At 42.4% G+C, this 14,945-nt stretch overlaps 2 protein-coding genes across 7 annotated transcripts in view; one reads left to right on the forward strand and one right to left on the reverse strand.

Annotated features, from left to right (window-relative positions):
• On the forward strand, positions 1-12,694 carry LOC106583547 (ectonucleoside triphosphate diphosphohydrolase 8). 6 transcript variants are annotated; one of them, XM_045705227.2, is made up of 10 exons: positions 6-363; positions 1,318-1,457; positions 1,919-2,036; positions 2,482-2,632; positions 3,069-3,228; positions 3,966-4,196; positions 4,781-5,047; positions 5,185-5,295; positions 8,750-8,881; positions 9,322-10,066. In XM_045705227.2, exons 2-10 carry the CDS (start codon positions 1,335-1,337, stop codon positions 9,325-9,327), a joined length of 1,299 nt encoding a protein of 432 aa, XP_045561183.1. In that variant the 5' UTR covers positions 6-363; positions 1,318-1,334; the 3' UTR covers positions 9,328-10,066. The 6 variants fall into 6 exon arrangements, with proteins under 6 accessions (XP_014023330.1, XP_045561184.1, XP_045561183.1 ...); XM_045705226.2 differs by lacking the exon at positions 9,322-10,066 and adding an exon at positions 12,167-12,694 and having other exon boundaries at positions 7-363; positions 1,305-1,457; XM_014167853.3 differs by lacking the exon at positions 9,322-10,066 and adding an exon at positions 12,167-12,694 and having other exon boundaries at positions 9-363.
• The window catches only part of LOC106583546 (uncharacterized), a 26,303-nt gene continuing 23,922 nt past the window's right edge, over positions 12,565-14,945 (reverse strand). The window contains exons 3-9 of the mRNA XM_014167850.3: positions 14,610-14,730; positions 14,248-14,382; positions 14,014-14,095; positions 13,755-13,869; positions 13,515-13,619; positions 13,242-13,318; positions 12,565-13,079 (exon numbers count right to left, since the gene is read on the reverse strand). Of these exons, the coding sequence (XP_014023325.3) occupies positions 12,986-13,079; positions 13,242-13,318; positions 13,515-13,619; positions 13,755-13,869; positions 14,014-14,095; positions 14,248-14,382; positions 14,610-14,730 (729 nt within the window). The 3' untranslated portion in view covers positions 12,565-12,985. The remainder of the gene's footprint in view (positions 13,080-13,241; positions 13,319-13,514; positions 13,620-13,754; positions 13,870-14,013; positions 14,096-14,247; positions 14,383-14,609; positions 14,731-14,945) is intronic.

Consider the following 14,945-nt stretch of genomic DNA (forward strand, 5'->3'; position numbering starts at 1 on the left):
TCAATGTAATCAAATTCGTGAGTAGTTGTGAGGGTTCTAACATTACATTTCAGCCTACCACTTGAGGAAGAAAGATGACAAATTGTACAGTGCATCAGATCTTGGGAGGAAGAGAGAGAGTGTGAGTTTATTAGGGATACGTAAGGTAGGGAGGGAAAGAGTGAGAGAGCGAGAGAGAGGGTGAGTGAGAGAGACAGAGAGAGTGCGTAAGTGAGAGTCAGTGAGAGCACAAGAGAAAGGCGGAGAACGCCTATACTCTGGTCAGTGTAAGATCTTGCGAAACATTTCTAAGGTAACGCATCTGTTTCTAATTTGACCTGGGGGTCAGGGAGAAGAGATCACAGAGAAGAAACTTATGTGACGGTAAGTCCAGTTGTTTTGACCATGTTGGACCATGGAGGATCAAGTGGAAAACTCCTGTCGTCATCTCATGTTTTAATAGAAGAGTTCAGGGGCTTTCTCTGTTAATGGTTGACTACTAATCAGTCACTGCTCCTATTTGTCTTTCATGGTTATTTCGAAGGCAGCATTATCTGTTAAATACGTTAGGCAAAATGCTCTCATGTTAACATCTTTATAAACTACGCAGCAAACCAAGACAAAACTATACTGTTAAGCGATATGTACATTTTGGATGTACAGACAGCATTTTAAGATCACATAATGTACAATAGTCTTTGTCAGTTCTTTACACCTTTGGAGAAGAGGAGACAGTGGCATAGGAGACAAGTGGCATAAATACATTAAACTCACAATTGCTGTGGTAAAATCTGAATCAGATTATAATATATATATATATATCAGATTACATATATATATTCTGATTCAGATTTGATATATATATATAAAATGATGCCCTTGCCAACTCTGTAACGAGTCTGATAAGAATCTGATAAAACAAAGCAGATACATCAGATAAGATATACATTATTTTGGGATAGACTGTGGACATTTTGCCTATTTATAGAAATAAATGAACTGTCACAAGTACTGTTATAGTGTTATAAATAACGTCACATTTATGAATGAAGATCGATGACAATGTATATTTCACATTGATGGCATGAAAAAAAACTCCAGTATAATTTTTTTTTTTATAATCAAAGGATTGATTTTCAGAGAGACAGTTAGTTCTCAACAAATTTGCCATGTGTGTGTATGTTTGTCCGGGAGAGTGGGCTTACGTGTGTTTGGAATGAAGATGTCACTGGTAAAACAGATGTTATCTTTCGCGATGGTGGCATAAAAAGAAGACCAAAGTGTAATTTACTCTGTGTGTCTGTGTGTGTGTGTGTGTCCGGGAGAGTGGGCTTACAGGTGTGTTTGGAATTAAGATGTCAATGGTGAAACAGGTTGCGCTGGCTGCAGTGGTGGTAGTGATGGGATGCGTGGGCATCATCGCTCTAATCCTCACATTAGTTCAGCACCACTTGGTGGATCTCCCCCATCGCATGCAGGTGATGAAGAAAAACTGTTACCTGGGTTGTAACTACAGTAATTGGGGAAAATTCACTCTGGGAACTCACCCACGTAAAATCCTAAAATCCACCTTAAAAATCTACGTTTTTCATGTTGAAATCATTTAACTTTGGGAACGCCGTTCCAACGCGTTCCCTCCTAATTCCACCCTTGACCCATTTGAATATGACATTTCCTTCATCATTTCCCAGATATCAATGTTACTTCACAAAGCACATACCTCACAGGATGCGACAGGGCCCCTGTTAAGCTCCCAATATGGGACAATATTCAACAATAATATGGGACAGTAGGTACTCAAAAATGTCCCAACAATAATATGGGACGTTATCAAAAATGTATATTTATTAGATTGTCCCAGTAAGGACAAAGTTGCTCTTAGTTTCTCTCTCTCTCCCTCTGTTGGTATTTGACTTCTCTGTCTCTGTGTGTCCTTCAGTATGGGATGGTGTTCGATGCTGGATCAACACACACTTCTCTCTACATGTACCGTTGGCCTGGCAACAAAGAAAACAACACTGGGGTGGTGTCACAGATGCTGGTCTGTGATGTTGACGGTCAGTGCTGAGTGCTGTCAGTGAACCATTATTACTACTCTATTATTTGATCTCTTAGGGGTGAATAACTTCTACGTAAGGCGAATCTTCACTTAGTCATGCAATGACGTTAAGGTTTCAAAATTCCAGTAACTTTCCCAACATTCCCAGGTTTTGGAATGTGGAGGAAATAAGCTGCAGGGGCAGCCTCCAACCTGGAGTTCCTCATCTGGGATTTTGGCAAAGGTACCGGAATTTGTCAACCAAAATTGATGTCAATGGGAGAGTAGTTAGGATTTGCCCCTAGAAGGTAGAAGTTAGAATATGCCCTTAAGTCATCTTACCCCTATTTTCATGGCAGCTTGATCGCAAGGGCCAAGACAAATCATAATCTACCACCCAGTAATGGTTGTCACATAAAAAAATATACCAGTGACTCACCACCCTGTCCCCTGCTTGTCCATAGGAGATGGCATCTCTAGCTATGCCCAGGACCCACCTGGTGCAGGGCTCAGTCTGAGGAAGTGCCTGGAAAGTGCACTGGCAGTCGTCCCTGCAAACCAGCAGAGGGAAACTCCTGTGTACCTTGGTGCTACCGCTGGCATGCGACTCTTGCAGTAAGTCAAGACTGCGCTGTGTTATCTTGATAGGTGTAATAATTTTCATTTACCTCATCCCAATACTACGACTTTATGAATGAATGTGCAAGGAAAACCTCCCACTAATCTATGTGGTGACTACACTCTAAGAATAAAAAGGTGCTGTCTAGAACCTATAACGGCTGTCCCCATAGGAGATCCTTTTTGAAGAACCCTTTTGGTTCCAGGAACATCCCTTTTGGCTTCCATGTAAAACCCTTTCCACAGAGGGCTCTACCTGGAACCACAAAGCTTTTGGAACCCATTTTTCTGAGTGTATTTAACCTCCTGTACATTATGACTGGGTGATGTATGCTCTTTCAGGCTGCAGAACTTGGTTTTAATAATAAAGTAGCATTTATGAAAACTACTTACATTGTCCGGTAAGAGTGGCTGAATATTTTCCTCTCCTCAGGCTACAGAATCACACCCAGTCTCATCAGGTGTTGGAGCAGGTAACCAAGGTGATCCAGGGTTATCCCTTTGACTTCCGGGGGGCACGGATCCTATCTGGGATGGAGGAAGGGGCTTACGGATGGATTACCATCAACTATCTACAAGAGAGCTTCATCAAGGTGTGTATGAGAGGTATTGACATGTTGAATGTACCAAGCTGTCTGTCTAAACTACTTGCACATAGCTTGGACACCCATACATACCCCACAAGACATGCCACAAGAGGTCTCTTCACAGTCCCCAAGTCCAGAACAGACTATGGGAGGCAGACAGTACCACATAGAGCCATGACTACATGGAAGTCTATTCCACATAAAGTAACTGACGCAAGCAGTAAAATTAGATTTAAAAAACAGATAAAAAAACAAACACCTTATGGAACAGCGGGGACTGTGAAGCAACACAAACATTGGCACAGACACATGCATTCACACACATACACGATAACATACGCACTATACATACACATGGATTTAGTACTGTAGATATGTGGTAGTGGTGGAGTAGGGGCCTTAGGGCACACAGTGTGTTGTGAAATCTGTGAATGTATTGTAATGTTTTTAACATTAACATTAAACTGCCTTAATTTTGCTGGACCCCATGAAGAGTAGCTGCTGCTTTGGCTAATGGGGATCCATAATAAATACGAATACAAATATAGGGAACGCGCACCCGCACACACACACACACTCCTGAATGGTGTCAACCTTGTTTAGGCAGAATTAACAGAGGTTTGTGGATATACAGTAGTAGTACCATTTATAACCACTGTAATAGCTTGTTATAATGGTGGATTGCAGGTCTTTGCAGTTTAACATTATAGCTAACATACAGTATTTGTACTTCTCCTGAGCAGTACACCTTCGAGGGAGAATGGGTAAGCCCTAAAGGAAGGAAGATCTGGGGCGCCCTGGACATGGGAGGCTCTTCTACCCAGATAGCCTTTACCCCCGGCCAGCCAGTACAGGACCCTGCCTCCACCCTGGGACCCAAGCTCTATGGTTACCAGTATGAGGTGTACACACACAGCTACCTGTGCTATGGCAAGGAACAGGCCATGAGGCAGCTACGGGTTCATCTACTGAAGGTACTGTAAGTAGTTGTCTGGTCACCTGTTAGATATGACTCAAAGAAATTGCAGAATGGTTTTGGGTACTGTAAAAATGCCAGGTAAACTCCCCCTACATGTAGATATAAAACCAGTTTTCAGGAAGAGAAACGTGTAAACAGGCAGTAGTGTTTTGGCCTTACCCAGGCCTTCTTTAAAGTTAAGATCTGCATAAATTGAAACGACGCCACTGGATATCTCAGGTGCATTTATTATTGTTTTTAGATAAAAAAAAATTGTAACAGGTCAGAGGAGCATCCTGCCTCGTGGTAAAAATAATCAAAGTACATACTCTGCTGTTTTATTGCACGTGCAATGATGTCCGAGGGGAATAACAATGTTCGTTGTTTAAAGTAGCCACTTTGTTGCTGTAATATCGCAAACAGACGTGGCAGTTTCACCGCTATGGATTCCAGCTTTAAAGCACATCATAAATATCTAGGGGCCAATCTAATTACCCAAAATCTGTTTGACTGAATGCTTCTCAGTTGAGTCAGAAGCATTTTATGGCTGTTTAAAGGGCTGTTTTTCTTTTCATTCAAGCAAACTTCCTCCTCTCTCAGATGAGTGGGTCTACCCGCCCAGTCAAGCACCCCTGTTACCACCTGGGCTACAATCTAACCCTGACTCTGGGTGACCTCTATGACTCCCCCTGCGTTGCCAGACCCGTGACCTTTAACCCGGCCTCAGAGGTCACCTTCACAGGGACCAGTGAGCCACTGCGGTGTCTCAACCAGATGAAGAACATCATGAACCTGACTGCCTGCTCCCTGGCTCCTGACTGTGGCTTCAACGGGGTATACCAGCCCCCAGTCAGTGGCAACTTCTTTGTGAGTATTCATCCCATATCTACGCAAAGCCCACTCAACTGGCACTCCAGGCAGGCTCAATCAAACACGCCAATTTGAATGATGTCTGAACTATGTACAGTATATATTGTCACCATCATACTGTTCCTTCTCCCTAGGCTTTCTCAACATACTATTACACCTTTGACTTCCTTGGTCTGGCTCCTCAGTCCTCTCTGTCTCAGGCTACCACCACTATAGACACTTTCTGTAAAAGGACCTGGGACTCGGTGAGATATAGAGACCTCTGCTGAACTTTCACATTACCAGTACACTTCCTAAAACTGTATACCGGTATACAGATTCATAAATTCATACTCAATCACATGCTGAACATAAACTATAGTATATCTCATAATAACCTCATTCATAATGGGACCGATTCAGACTTTGGAATTTTTGCCTTTCATACGCACGCCTTTCTTTTTAGATTAGAGATTAATTAGATAATGGGGTAATGTCCATATGCGGGGGTGGGGCATCTCGTCGTTGTTGGCAATCAAGCCTACTAATGTCGTGTCATCACCAAACTTTCCTACGCACTTCTCAGTATTTGGTATTCAGAGTTACCTTATTTAGTCAACGTAACACATTCTGCAGGTGTGCCTACCTTGCACGCTCTGAATACATTCATTCAACCGCTGAAAACACTCCCACTTGTTGTCCAACAGATTTTCTCGTGGATTTTTCTTTCAATATGGTTTTCAGTACATTTATCTTAAGCCATCCCTTTAAATACAGTGTACCTTCTAGTTCAAATTTTGTCAACAGAAAATATACAGAAAATATCGAGAGAATGTGTTCAGAATATTAGGGATCATTGAAAGAAATCCATATAAATGTGTGCATATTTGTCTACGTTTCAGCCCCAACTTAAAGATAAAAAAATACTCTGATCTTGTAGATTATTTAGGTTTAGGAAAGTATTTTTGAATCATAAAAAACAGGTTTGGAGATACATATGAAAGAAAGATAACGGTGGTTTGATTAATTCAGAAAATTGCCACATTCAGTTCTTCAACACATGGCAATGTTGGGAGATTAGTGTACATACAATTTTAATAGGTGGTTTGATAGAAATGGTGGTTTGATAGAAATAGGAGACAGAGAATGTTAACTTCCCTGGGCTAGGTCAACAGCCAGTGGAATCGCGTGGCGCGAAATACAAATACCTAAAAAATGCTATAACTTCAATTTCTCAAACATATAACTATTTTACACCATTTTAAAGACAAGACTCTCGTTAATCTAACCACATTGTCCGATTTCAAAAAGGCTTTACAGCGAAAGCGAAACATTAGATTATGTCAGGAGAGTACCCTGCCAAAAATAATCACACAGCCATTTTCAAAGCAAGCATATATGACACAAAAACCAAAACCACAGCTAAATGCAGCACTAACCTTTGATGATCTTCATCAGATGACACTCCTAGGACATTATGTTATACAATACATGCATGTTTTGTTCAATCAAGTTCATATTTATATCAAAAACCAGCTTTTTACATAAGCATGTGATGTTCAGAACTAGCATACCCACCGCAAACTTCCGGGGAATTTACTAAATTACTCATGATTAACGTTCACAAAATACATAACAATTATTTTAAGAATTATAGATACAGAACTCCTTTATGCAATCGCGGTGTCAGATTTTAAAATAGCTTTTCGGCGAAAGAACATTTTGCAATATTCTGAGTACATAGCCCGGCCATCACGGCTAGCTAATTTGACACCCACCAAGTTTGGCCCTCACCAAACTCAGATTTACTATAACAAAAATTGGATTACCTTTGCTGTTCTTCGTCAGAATGCACTCCCAGGACGTCTACTTCAACAACAAATGTTGTTTTGGTTCCAAATAATCCATAGTTATATTCAAATACCTCTGTTTTGTTCGTGCATTCAGGACACTATCCGAAGCGAGCGCATTTCGTGACAAAAAAAATCAAAATATTCCATTACTGTACTTCGAAGCATGTCAAACGCTGTTTAAAATCAATTTTTATGCTATTTTTCTCGTAAAATAGCGATAATATTCCAACCGGGCGACGTTGTATTCATTCAAAGGCTGAAAGAAAAAAATGGAGAATTCTCATGAACACGCATCTCCAGTGTCACTGTTCCCAGCCTGACCACTCAAAAAATCTCCTGCTGTTCTTCGCCCAGAGACAGGAGATACGTCATTCCACTTTCTGGCGCCTTCTGAGAGCCAATGGAAGCCTTAGAAAATGTCACGTTACAGCAGAGATGCTGTATTTTCGATAGAGATGCAACAGAAGGACAAGAAATTGTCAGACAGGGCACTTCCTGTATGGAATCTTCTCAGGTTTTGGCCTGCCATATGAATTCTGTTATACTCACAGACACCATTCAAACAGTTTTAGAAACTTTAGAGAGTTTTCTATCCAAATCTACTAATTATATGCATATTCTCATTTTTCTGGGCAAGAGTAGTAACCAGTTTAAATCGGGTACGTTTTTTTATCCGGCTGTGCAAATACTGCCCCCTAGCCCCAACAGGTAGCCTGTAATTAAAACATTTGAGAGTGCCCATCTCTGCAAGCAAAAAAGCCTTGTAATTTAAATACTGCATAATGGCACAGCATTTCATAAACTTTAATAGATCTAAAACAAGTGTCATATATATATTTACAATGCATTTATCCAAACGGATTAATCATTTACCTACTGTAGCTCTTATCAAGTTGTAAATTACAGTGCATGGAGAATGGTGTTATTTCTATCTGAAAAATTAATTTGATGCTTTTTCCACTTGGGACCGGTAGGTAGACTCCACATTATTCATGGTTTCCTCACACGTAAAGGTGGTAGAATTATTAGGGAAATAAGTCAAGTACACACCTTCATTTATTCGATCGCCACCCCCAACAAATAGCATGCTATTCTCACGCTTAAGTTCAAGGTCAGAATACACATAGAGAGAAAAGTCCATAAAAAGGAAATTATGTTCCATTTACACTGATGAAGACAGCTTGTCTGTCGAAATGTTGGTTATTAGGTTATTCAGTTATTGCATCTGAGCTCCTAGAGTGTGTGGCTCTCCTTTTCTTTTTCATGTGTTTTATTCCGCTAGCCAGCACCTCACCTAAACAGGTGTGCGTTTCTTTTATTTTTTACCCCCTTTTTCTCCCCAATTTCATGGTATCCAATTGTTAGTAGTTACTGTCTTGTCTCATCACTGCAACTCCCGCACGGACTGGGAGAGGCGAAGGTCAAGAACCATGCGTCCTCCGAAACACAATCCAACCAAGCTGCTTCTTAACACAGCGCGAATCCAACCTTGAAGCCAGCGGCACCAATGTGTCGGAGGAAACACCATACACCTAGTGACCTGGTCAGCGTGCACTGCGCCCGGCCCCCCACAGGAGTCGCTAGTGCGCAATGAGACAAGGATATCCCTGCCGGCCAAACCCTCCCTAACCCGGACGACGCTGGGCCAATTGTGCGCTGCCCCATGGGCCTCCCGGTCGTGGCCGGCTGCGAGAGAGCCTGGACTCGAACCCAGAGTCTCTGGTAGCACAGCTAGCATTGCGATGCAGTGCCTTAGACCACTGCGCCACCCGGGAGACCCAGCTGTGCATTTCTTTCACCTCCATTTACAGAATCGGCCCCAATGTTACTACAACTTTGTTTATGATAATATCAATTATTTTTGCAGCTCAAGGCAGAGTATAGTGAAAAGGACAAGTACCTTCGTGATTACTGTGCCTCAGCAAACTACATAATGACAGTACTACTAGACGGCTACAAGTTCAACCAGACCTGGGGAAATATATACTTCCAGAGACAGGTATGTGCTTAACTATACACTTGTGTATTGACATATGTAAAACATCAACATCCAATTCGAAAGATTTTGCTTCAGGACACAGAATGAAAGACATTTTACCACAGAATTCATGAAAAAAGGAATGTTCTTGTATGGCAGTCAATGTGAATAGCTGTGCTGCCTTAATGAAGCTGTGTGTCTATCATATACAGTCGTGGCCAAAAGTTTTGAGAATGACACAAATATACATTTTCACAAAGTCTGCTGCCTCAATTTGTATGATGGCAATTTGCAAATACAGCAGAATGTTATGAAGAGTGATCAGATGAATTGCAATTAATTGCAAAGTCTCTCTTTGCCATGCAAATGAACTGAATTCCCCAAAAACATTTCAACTGCATTTCAGCCCTGCCACAAAAGGACCAGCTGACATCATGTCAATGATTCTCTCGTTAACACAGGTGTGAGTGTTGACGAGGACAAGGCTGGAGATCACTCTGTCATGCTGATTGAGTTTGAATAACAGACTGGAAGCTTCAAAAGGAGGGTGGTGCTTGGAATCATTGTTCTTCCTCTGTCAACCATGGTTACCTGCAAGGAAACACGTGCCGTCATCATTGCTTTGCACAAAAAGGGCTTCACAGGCAGGGATATTGCTGCCAGTAAGATTGCACCTAAATCAACCATTTATTGGATCATCAAGAACTTCAAGGAGAGCAGTACAATTGTGGTGAAGAAGGCTTCAGGGCGCCCAAGAAAGTTCAGCAAGCGCCAGGACTGTCTCCTAAAGTTGATTCAGCTGCGGGATCGGGGCACCACCAATACAGAGCTCGCTCAGGAATGGCAGCAGGCAGGTGGGAGTGCATCTGCACGCACAGTGAGGCGAAGACTTTTGGAGGATGGCCTGGTGTCAAGAAGGGCAGCAAAGAAGCCACTTCTCTCCAGGAAAAACATCAGGGACAGACTGATATTCTGCAAAAGGTACAGGGATTGGACTGCTGAGGACTGGGGTATTTTTCTCTGATGAATCCCCTTTCCGATTGTTTGGGGCCTCCGGAAAAAAGCTTGTCCAGAGAAGACAAGGTGAGCGCTACCATCAGTCCTGTGTCATGCCAACAGTAAAGCATCCTGAGACCATTCATGTGTGTGGTTGCTTCTCAGCCAAGGGAGTGGGCTCACTCACAATTTTGCCTAAGAACACAGCCATGAATAAAGATTGGTACCAACACATCCTCCGAGAGCAACTACTCCCAACCATCCAGGAACAGTTTGGTGACGAACAATGCCTTTTCCAGCATGATGGAGCACCTTGCCATAAGGAAAAAGTGATAACTAAGTGGCTCGGGGAACAAAACATCAATATTTTGGGTCCATGGCCAGGAAACTCCCCAGACCTTAATCCCATTGAGAACTCAAGAGGCAGCTGGACAAACAAAAAAAACCAAATTCTGACAAACTCCAAGCATTGATTATGCAAGAATGGGCTGCCATCAGTCGGGATGTGGCCCAGAAGTTAATTGACAGCATGCCAGGGCGGATTGCAGAGGTCTTGAAAAAGAAGGGAAGAACACTGCAAATATTGACTCTTTGCATCAACTTCTTGTAATTGTCAATAAAAGCCTTTGACACTTATGAAATGCTTGTAATAATACTTCAGTATTTCATAGTAACATCTGACAAAAATATCTAAAGACACTGAAGCAGCAAAATTTGTGGAAATTAATATTTGTGTCGTTCTCAAAACTTGGCCACGACTGTACATACATATAAACTCAGCAAAAAAAGAAACGTCCTCTCACTGTCAACGTCCTCTTTCAGCAAACTTAACACGTGTAAATATTTGTATGAACATAACAAGATTCAACAACTGAGACATAAACTGAACAAGTTCCACAGACATGTGCTAACAGAAATGGAATAATGTTTCCCTGAACAAAAGGGGGGGGGGGGGGGGGGGGGCTCAAAATCAAAAGTAACAGTCAATATCTGGTGTGGCCACCAGCTGCATTAAGTACTGCAGTGCATCTCCTCCTCATGGATTGCACCAGATTTGCCAGTTCTTGCTGTGAGATGTTACCCCACTCTTCCACCAAGGCACCTGCAAGTTCCTGGACATTTCTAGAGGGAATGGCCCTAGTCCTCAGCCTCCGATCCAACAGGTCCCAGACGTCCACAATGAGATTGAGATCCGTGCTCTTTGCTGACCATGGCAGAACACTGACATTCCTGTCTTGCAGGAAATCATGCATAGAACGAGCAGTATGGATGGTGGCATTGGCATGCTGGAGGGTCATGTCAGGATGAGCCTCCAGGAAGGGTACCACATGAGGGAGGAGGATGTCTTCCCTGTAACGCACAGCGTTGAGATTGCCTGCAATGACAACAAGATCAGTCCGATGATGCTGTGACACACCGCCCCAGACCATGACGGACCATCTACCTCTAAATCGATCCCGCTCCAGAATACGGCCTCGGTGTAATGCTCATTCCTTCGACGATAAACGCGAATCTGACCATCACCACTGGTGAGACAAATCCATGACTCACCAGAGAAGAGCACTTTTTGCCAGTCCTGTCGGGTCCAGCAACGGTGGGTTTGTGCCCAAAGGCGACGTTGTTGCCGGTGATGTCTGGTGAGGACCTGCCTTACACCAGGCCTACAAGTCCTCAGTCCAGCCTCTCTCAGCCTATTGCGGACAGTCTGAGCACTGATGGAGGGATTGTGCATTCCTGGTGTAACTCGGGCAGTTGTTGTTGCCATCCTGTACCTGTCCCGCAGGTGTGATGTTCGGATGTACCGATCCTATGCAGGTGTTGTTACACATGGTCTGCCACTGTGAGGACGATCAGCTGTCCATCCTGTCACCCTGTAGCGCTGTCTTAGGCATCTCACAGTACGGACATTGCAATTTATTGCCCTGGCCACATCTGCAGTCTTCATGCTTCCTTGCAGCACGCCTAAGGCACGTTCATGCAGATGAGCAGGGACCCTGGGCGTCTTTCTTTTGGTGTTTTTCAGAGTCAGTAGAAAGGCCTCTTTAGTGTCCTAAGTTTTCTGTGAACTTAACTGCCTGAACTTAATTGCCTACCGTCTGTTAGTGTCTTAACGACCGTTCCACAGGTGCATGTTCATTAATTGTTTATGGTTCATTGAACAAGCATGGGAAACCGTGTTTAAACCCTTTACAATGAAGATCTGTAAAGTTATTTGGATTTTTACAAATTATCTTTGAAAGACAGGGTCCTGAAAAAGGGACGTTTCTTTTTTTTGCTGAGTTTATGTTTATATACATCACTGTCTATCAGGTGGCAGATACAGACATCAACTGGACGCTGGGCTACATGTTGAACCTGACCAACCTGATCCCTTCAGAACGCCCCCTGGTGGTGACAGGTGTGCAGCATGGCCAGTGGGCAGCAGAAGTCTTCTTCATAGCGTTTGCTGTGTTCCTCAGCCTGTTGGTGCTAGCCATACTGTTGCTCTGGAACCCAGGAGGCAACACAACTAGTGATGCAATCACACTCTGAACGTCTCTGACTTCTAGTCTCTTCTAGTCCATACAGATTAGGTACAATGTGATAATAGCAGTGAGTCAATAAGATAGACGAATCGGACGAGCGTGGTTGCTCCTGGAACTCACAGTAATAGTTAAAGCAATAATTTGTAATATTTTCTGTCAATATGACTGGAATTATGGAGGCAATTGAATGTATTATGTATTTATTAGATTTGTATAAACTGCATAGGTGGATGTTTTACAAGCAAAAAAACTCAGACAATAAATTGTAATATGACACCATCTACTGTAAATAAATAGTGTTGGTATGAATATATATATCTCTTCGTAATTTAATAAATATATTTTTTCCCCCACAAAGAAGTAGAAAAGGGAGAATCATCTCAAGCGTCACATTACTACCACTACAGTATATGCTTTGGCATGCATTGACAAATGTTTTTTTTATTTAAATCTGCTATATAACATATAGAACATTTAGAAGTAAAAATACAATCATAAGGGCTTATAGGGCACAAATGCATGTATGTGTGTGCGTACAGGGGTGCGTACGTGCGTGCGTGTATGTGCTGCAGATTATGACATGTACCAATCTTCTCCACCTTGATCAGCAGCAGCCTGATTTCTTCTTTGGGGGTTCTTTCTGCAACACCAAGCTTCCCTCTTCTTGTTTTGTCTGCTCACCCAGCTGCTTTAGCATCCTTGAAGCAACAACACACCAAATCAATGTTTGAATATTCACAGAACAGAGTCCTCTTCCACATGCAGATAATGACAATACACAGCCAAATCCAGACTACACACAACAACACAAACAAACAATACCTTTTACTGTACTTGGAAGACCTGTCGGCATGTCTTACCTTGCCAGAGTTTCCATAGACAGAGTCACATTGTCACCTGTTGCAGCACTACACTCCATAAAGAGCATGTCGTACCCCTTTAAAAGTGAGGGCAAGTATCATCAATAAAAGTATTATTTGTATTTATTATGAATGATCTCAATCCTGCTTTGCTACCACTGTCAATTTCAGCACCAGCTACAGAACTGTAAAATAATCATTTACATCACCTGTAAATCCTACAGTCCAGTCGCCCACATTCTAGCTGTTAAAGTTACAGTAACGTCAACATACCTTTGCAAGGTTCTCCCCTTCATGAGTCTGAACCTCTCGTTCTAGTTCAGCACAATCAGTCTTGTTCCCAAGGAGTATAACGATGACATCATCTGGGGCCCCCTCCTACAAAATACAAAAGTTTATGACAGTAAAATAGATACCAGTGGAACAACTGTGAATCCTGCAAACAATTGTTTGTGTTGTTACATAGTTGTTCTTTGATTATAATATTAAAGGCATGATTTAAATGCCGCCTACCTGAATGCAATTGACCCAGTAACAGATGTCACAGAAGCTCTGAGAGGAAGTGATGTCATACATCAGCAGTAGACCCTGGGCTTTGTGGAACACTTGTCTGGTGATGCTGTGGAATCTGGGGAGTAGAGTGTATGTAATTATATACTAACAAATAAAACACACACATGAAGGAGGGTTCAAATTAGGACAAAGGAACAGATTCTGTATCGATGCATTACATATAATGAACAATTGTGATGAACTTAGGTTAGAGACCCACCTTTCCTGACCTGCAGTATCCCATAACTGTAGAGTCACTGGGCTTGCATCCACTGTCACAGACTGTATACAGGTATCAATACCTGCTCAGATGATAAGCACACAAACAAACAAACATGAAACCCGACATGAATGAGCAGCACAGTAATGTACAGTAATACCATGGTGTGTTCGTTTCTTCACATGACATGAAAGGGCATGATGCCAAACATACAACCAGGATGATGATACTCACCAATGGTTGCATCGTGGTGCAGACAGAACTCTCCACTTTGGAAACGCCTCATGAAGGAGGTTTTGCCCACACTGCTGTTTCCAACCATCACCACGTTGTAGGGGTTTGAACTAGAGCCAGAGCTTCCAAAGGTACCTGGAGGAGGATCAAAGAGACTGGTCTATTACAGTTGATATCACTTCTCTGATCTCACTCAAACCTAACTTGACTTATTCCTTTTCACTAGAAGTGGAGAGCAAAGGGCCTCAACAGTGCATATCCAGCAGTTAATTCCAGGTGATTCCTGCCTGGTGGGCTTACTTACTCAAGACTAACCTTTCCATCCCACCTGTACCTCCTCACTGTTGCCATTCGATACTTACCCGGTGGCTTCTCCACACGCTCTGCCTTTTCTTGACCTCTTTTATTCCCAGGGCGTGGCTGTGGAGCTGGAGCCACTGGTTCAGACGCTTTTCCACTCAAAACAGTGCTTGAGGCAACCACCTTAGACAAATAGAAAACATTATCTCCCACAAAGGACAAGATATGATCATCTCTTCAAAATGAAATGTGTAATATCGTTGTGTGTTCAATATTCTATATACTGTCTGGTATACGCACTAAAACATTTAAAAGTAACAAATCAGATGTTAAACATATATTGAAAGGTTAGGGCCTAATTCAGACTTACAGTATATGAACAATTTCCGTTGTGACAT

Source organism: Salmo salar, chromosome 22, assembly GCF_965601325.2.
Source record: "Salmo salar chromosome 22, fSalSal1, whole genome shotgun sequence".
Taxonomy (NCBI): Eukaryota; Metazoa; Chordata; class Actinopteri; order Salmoniformes; family Salmonidae; genus Salmo; species Salmo salar.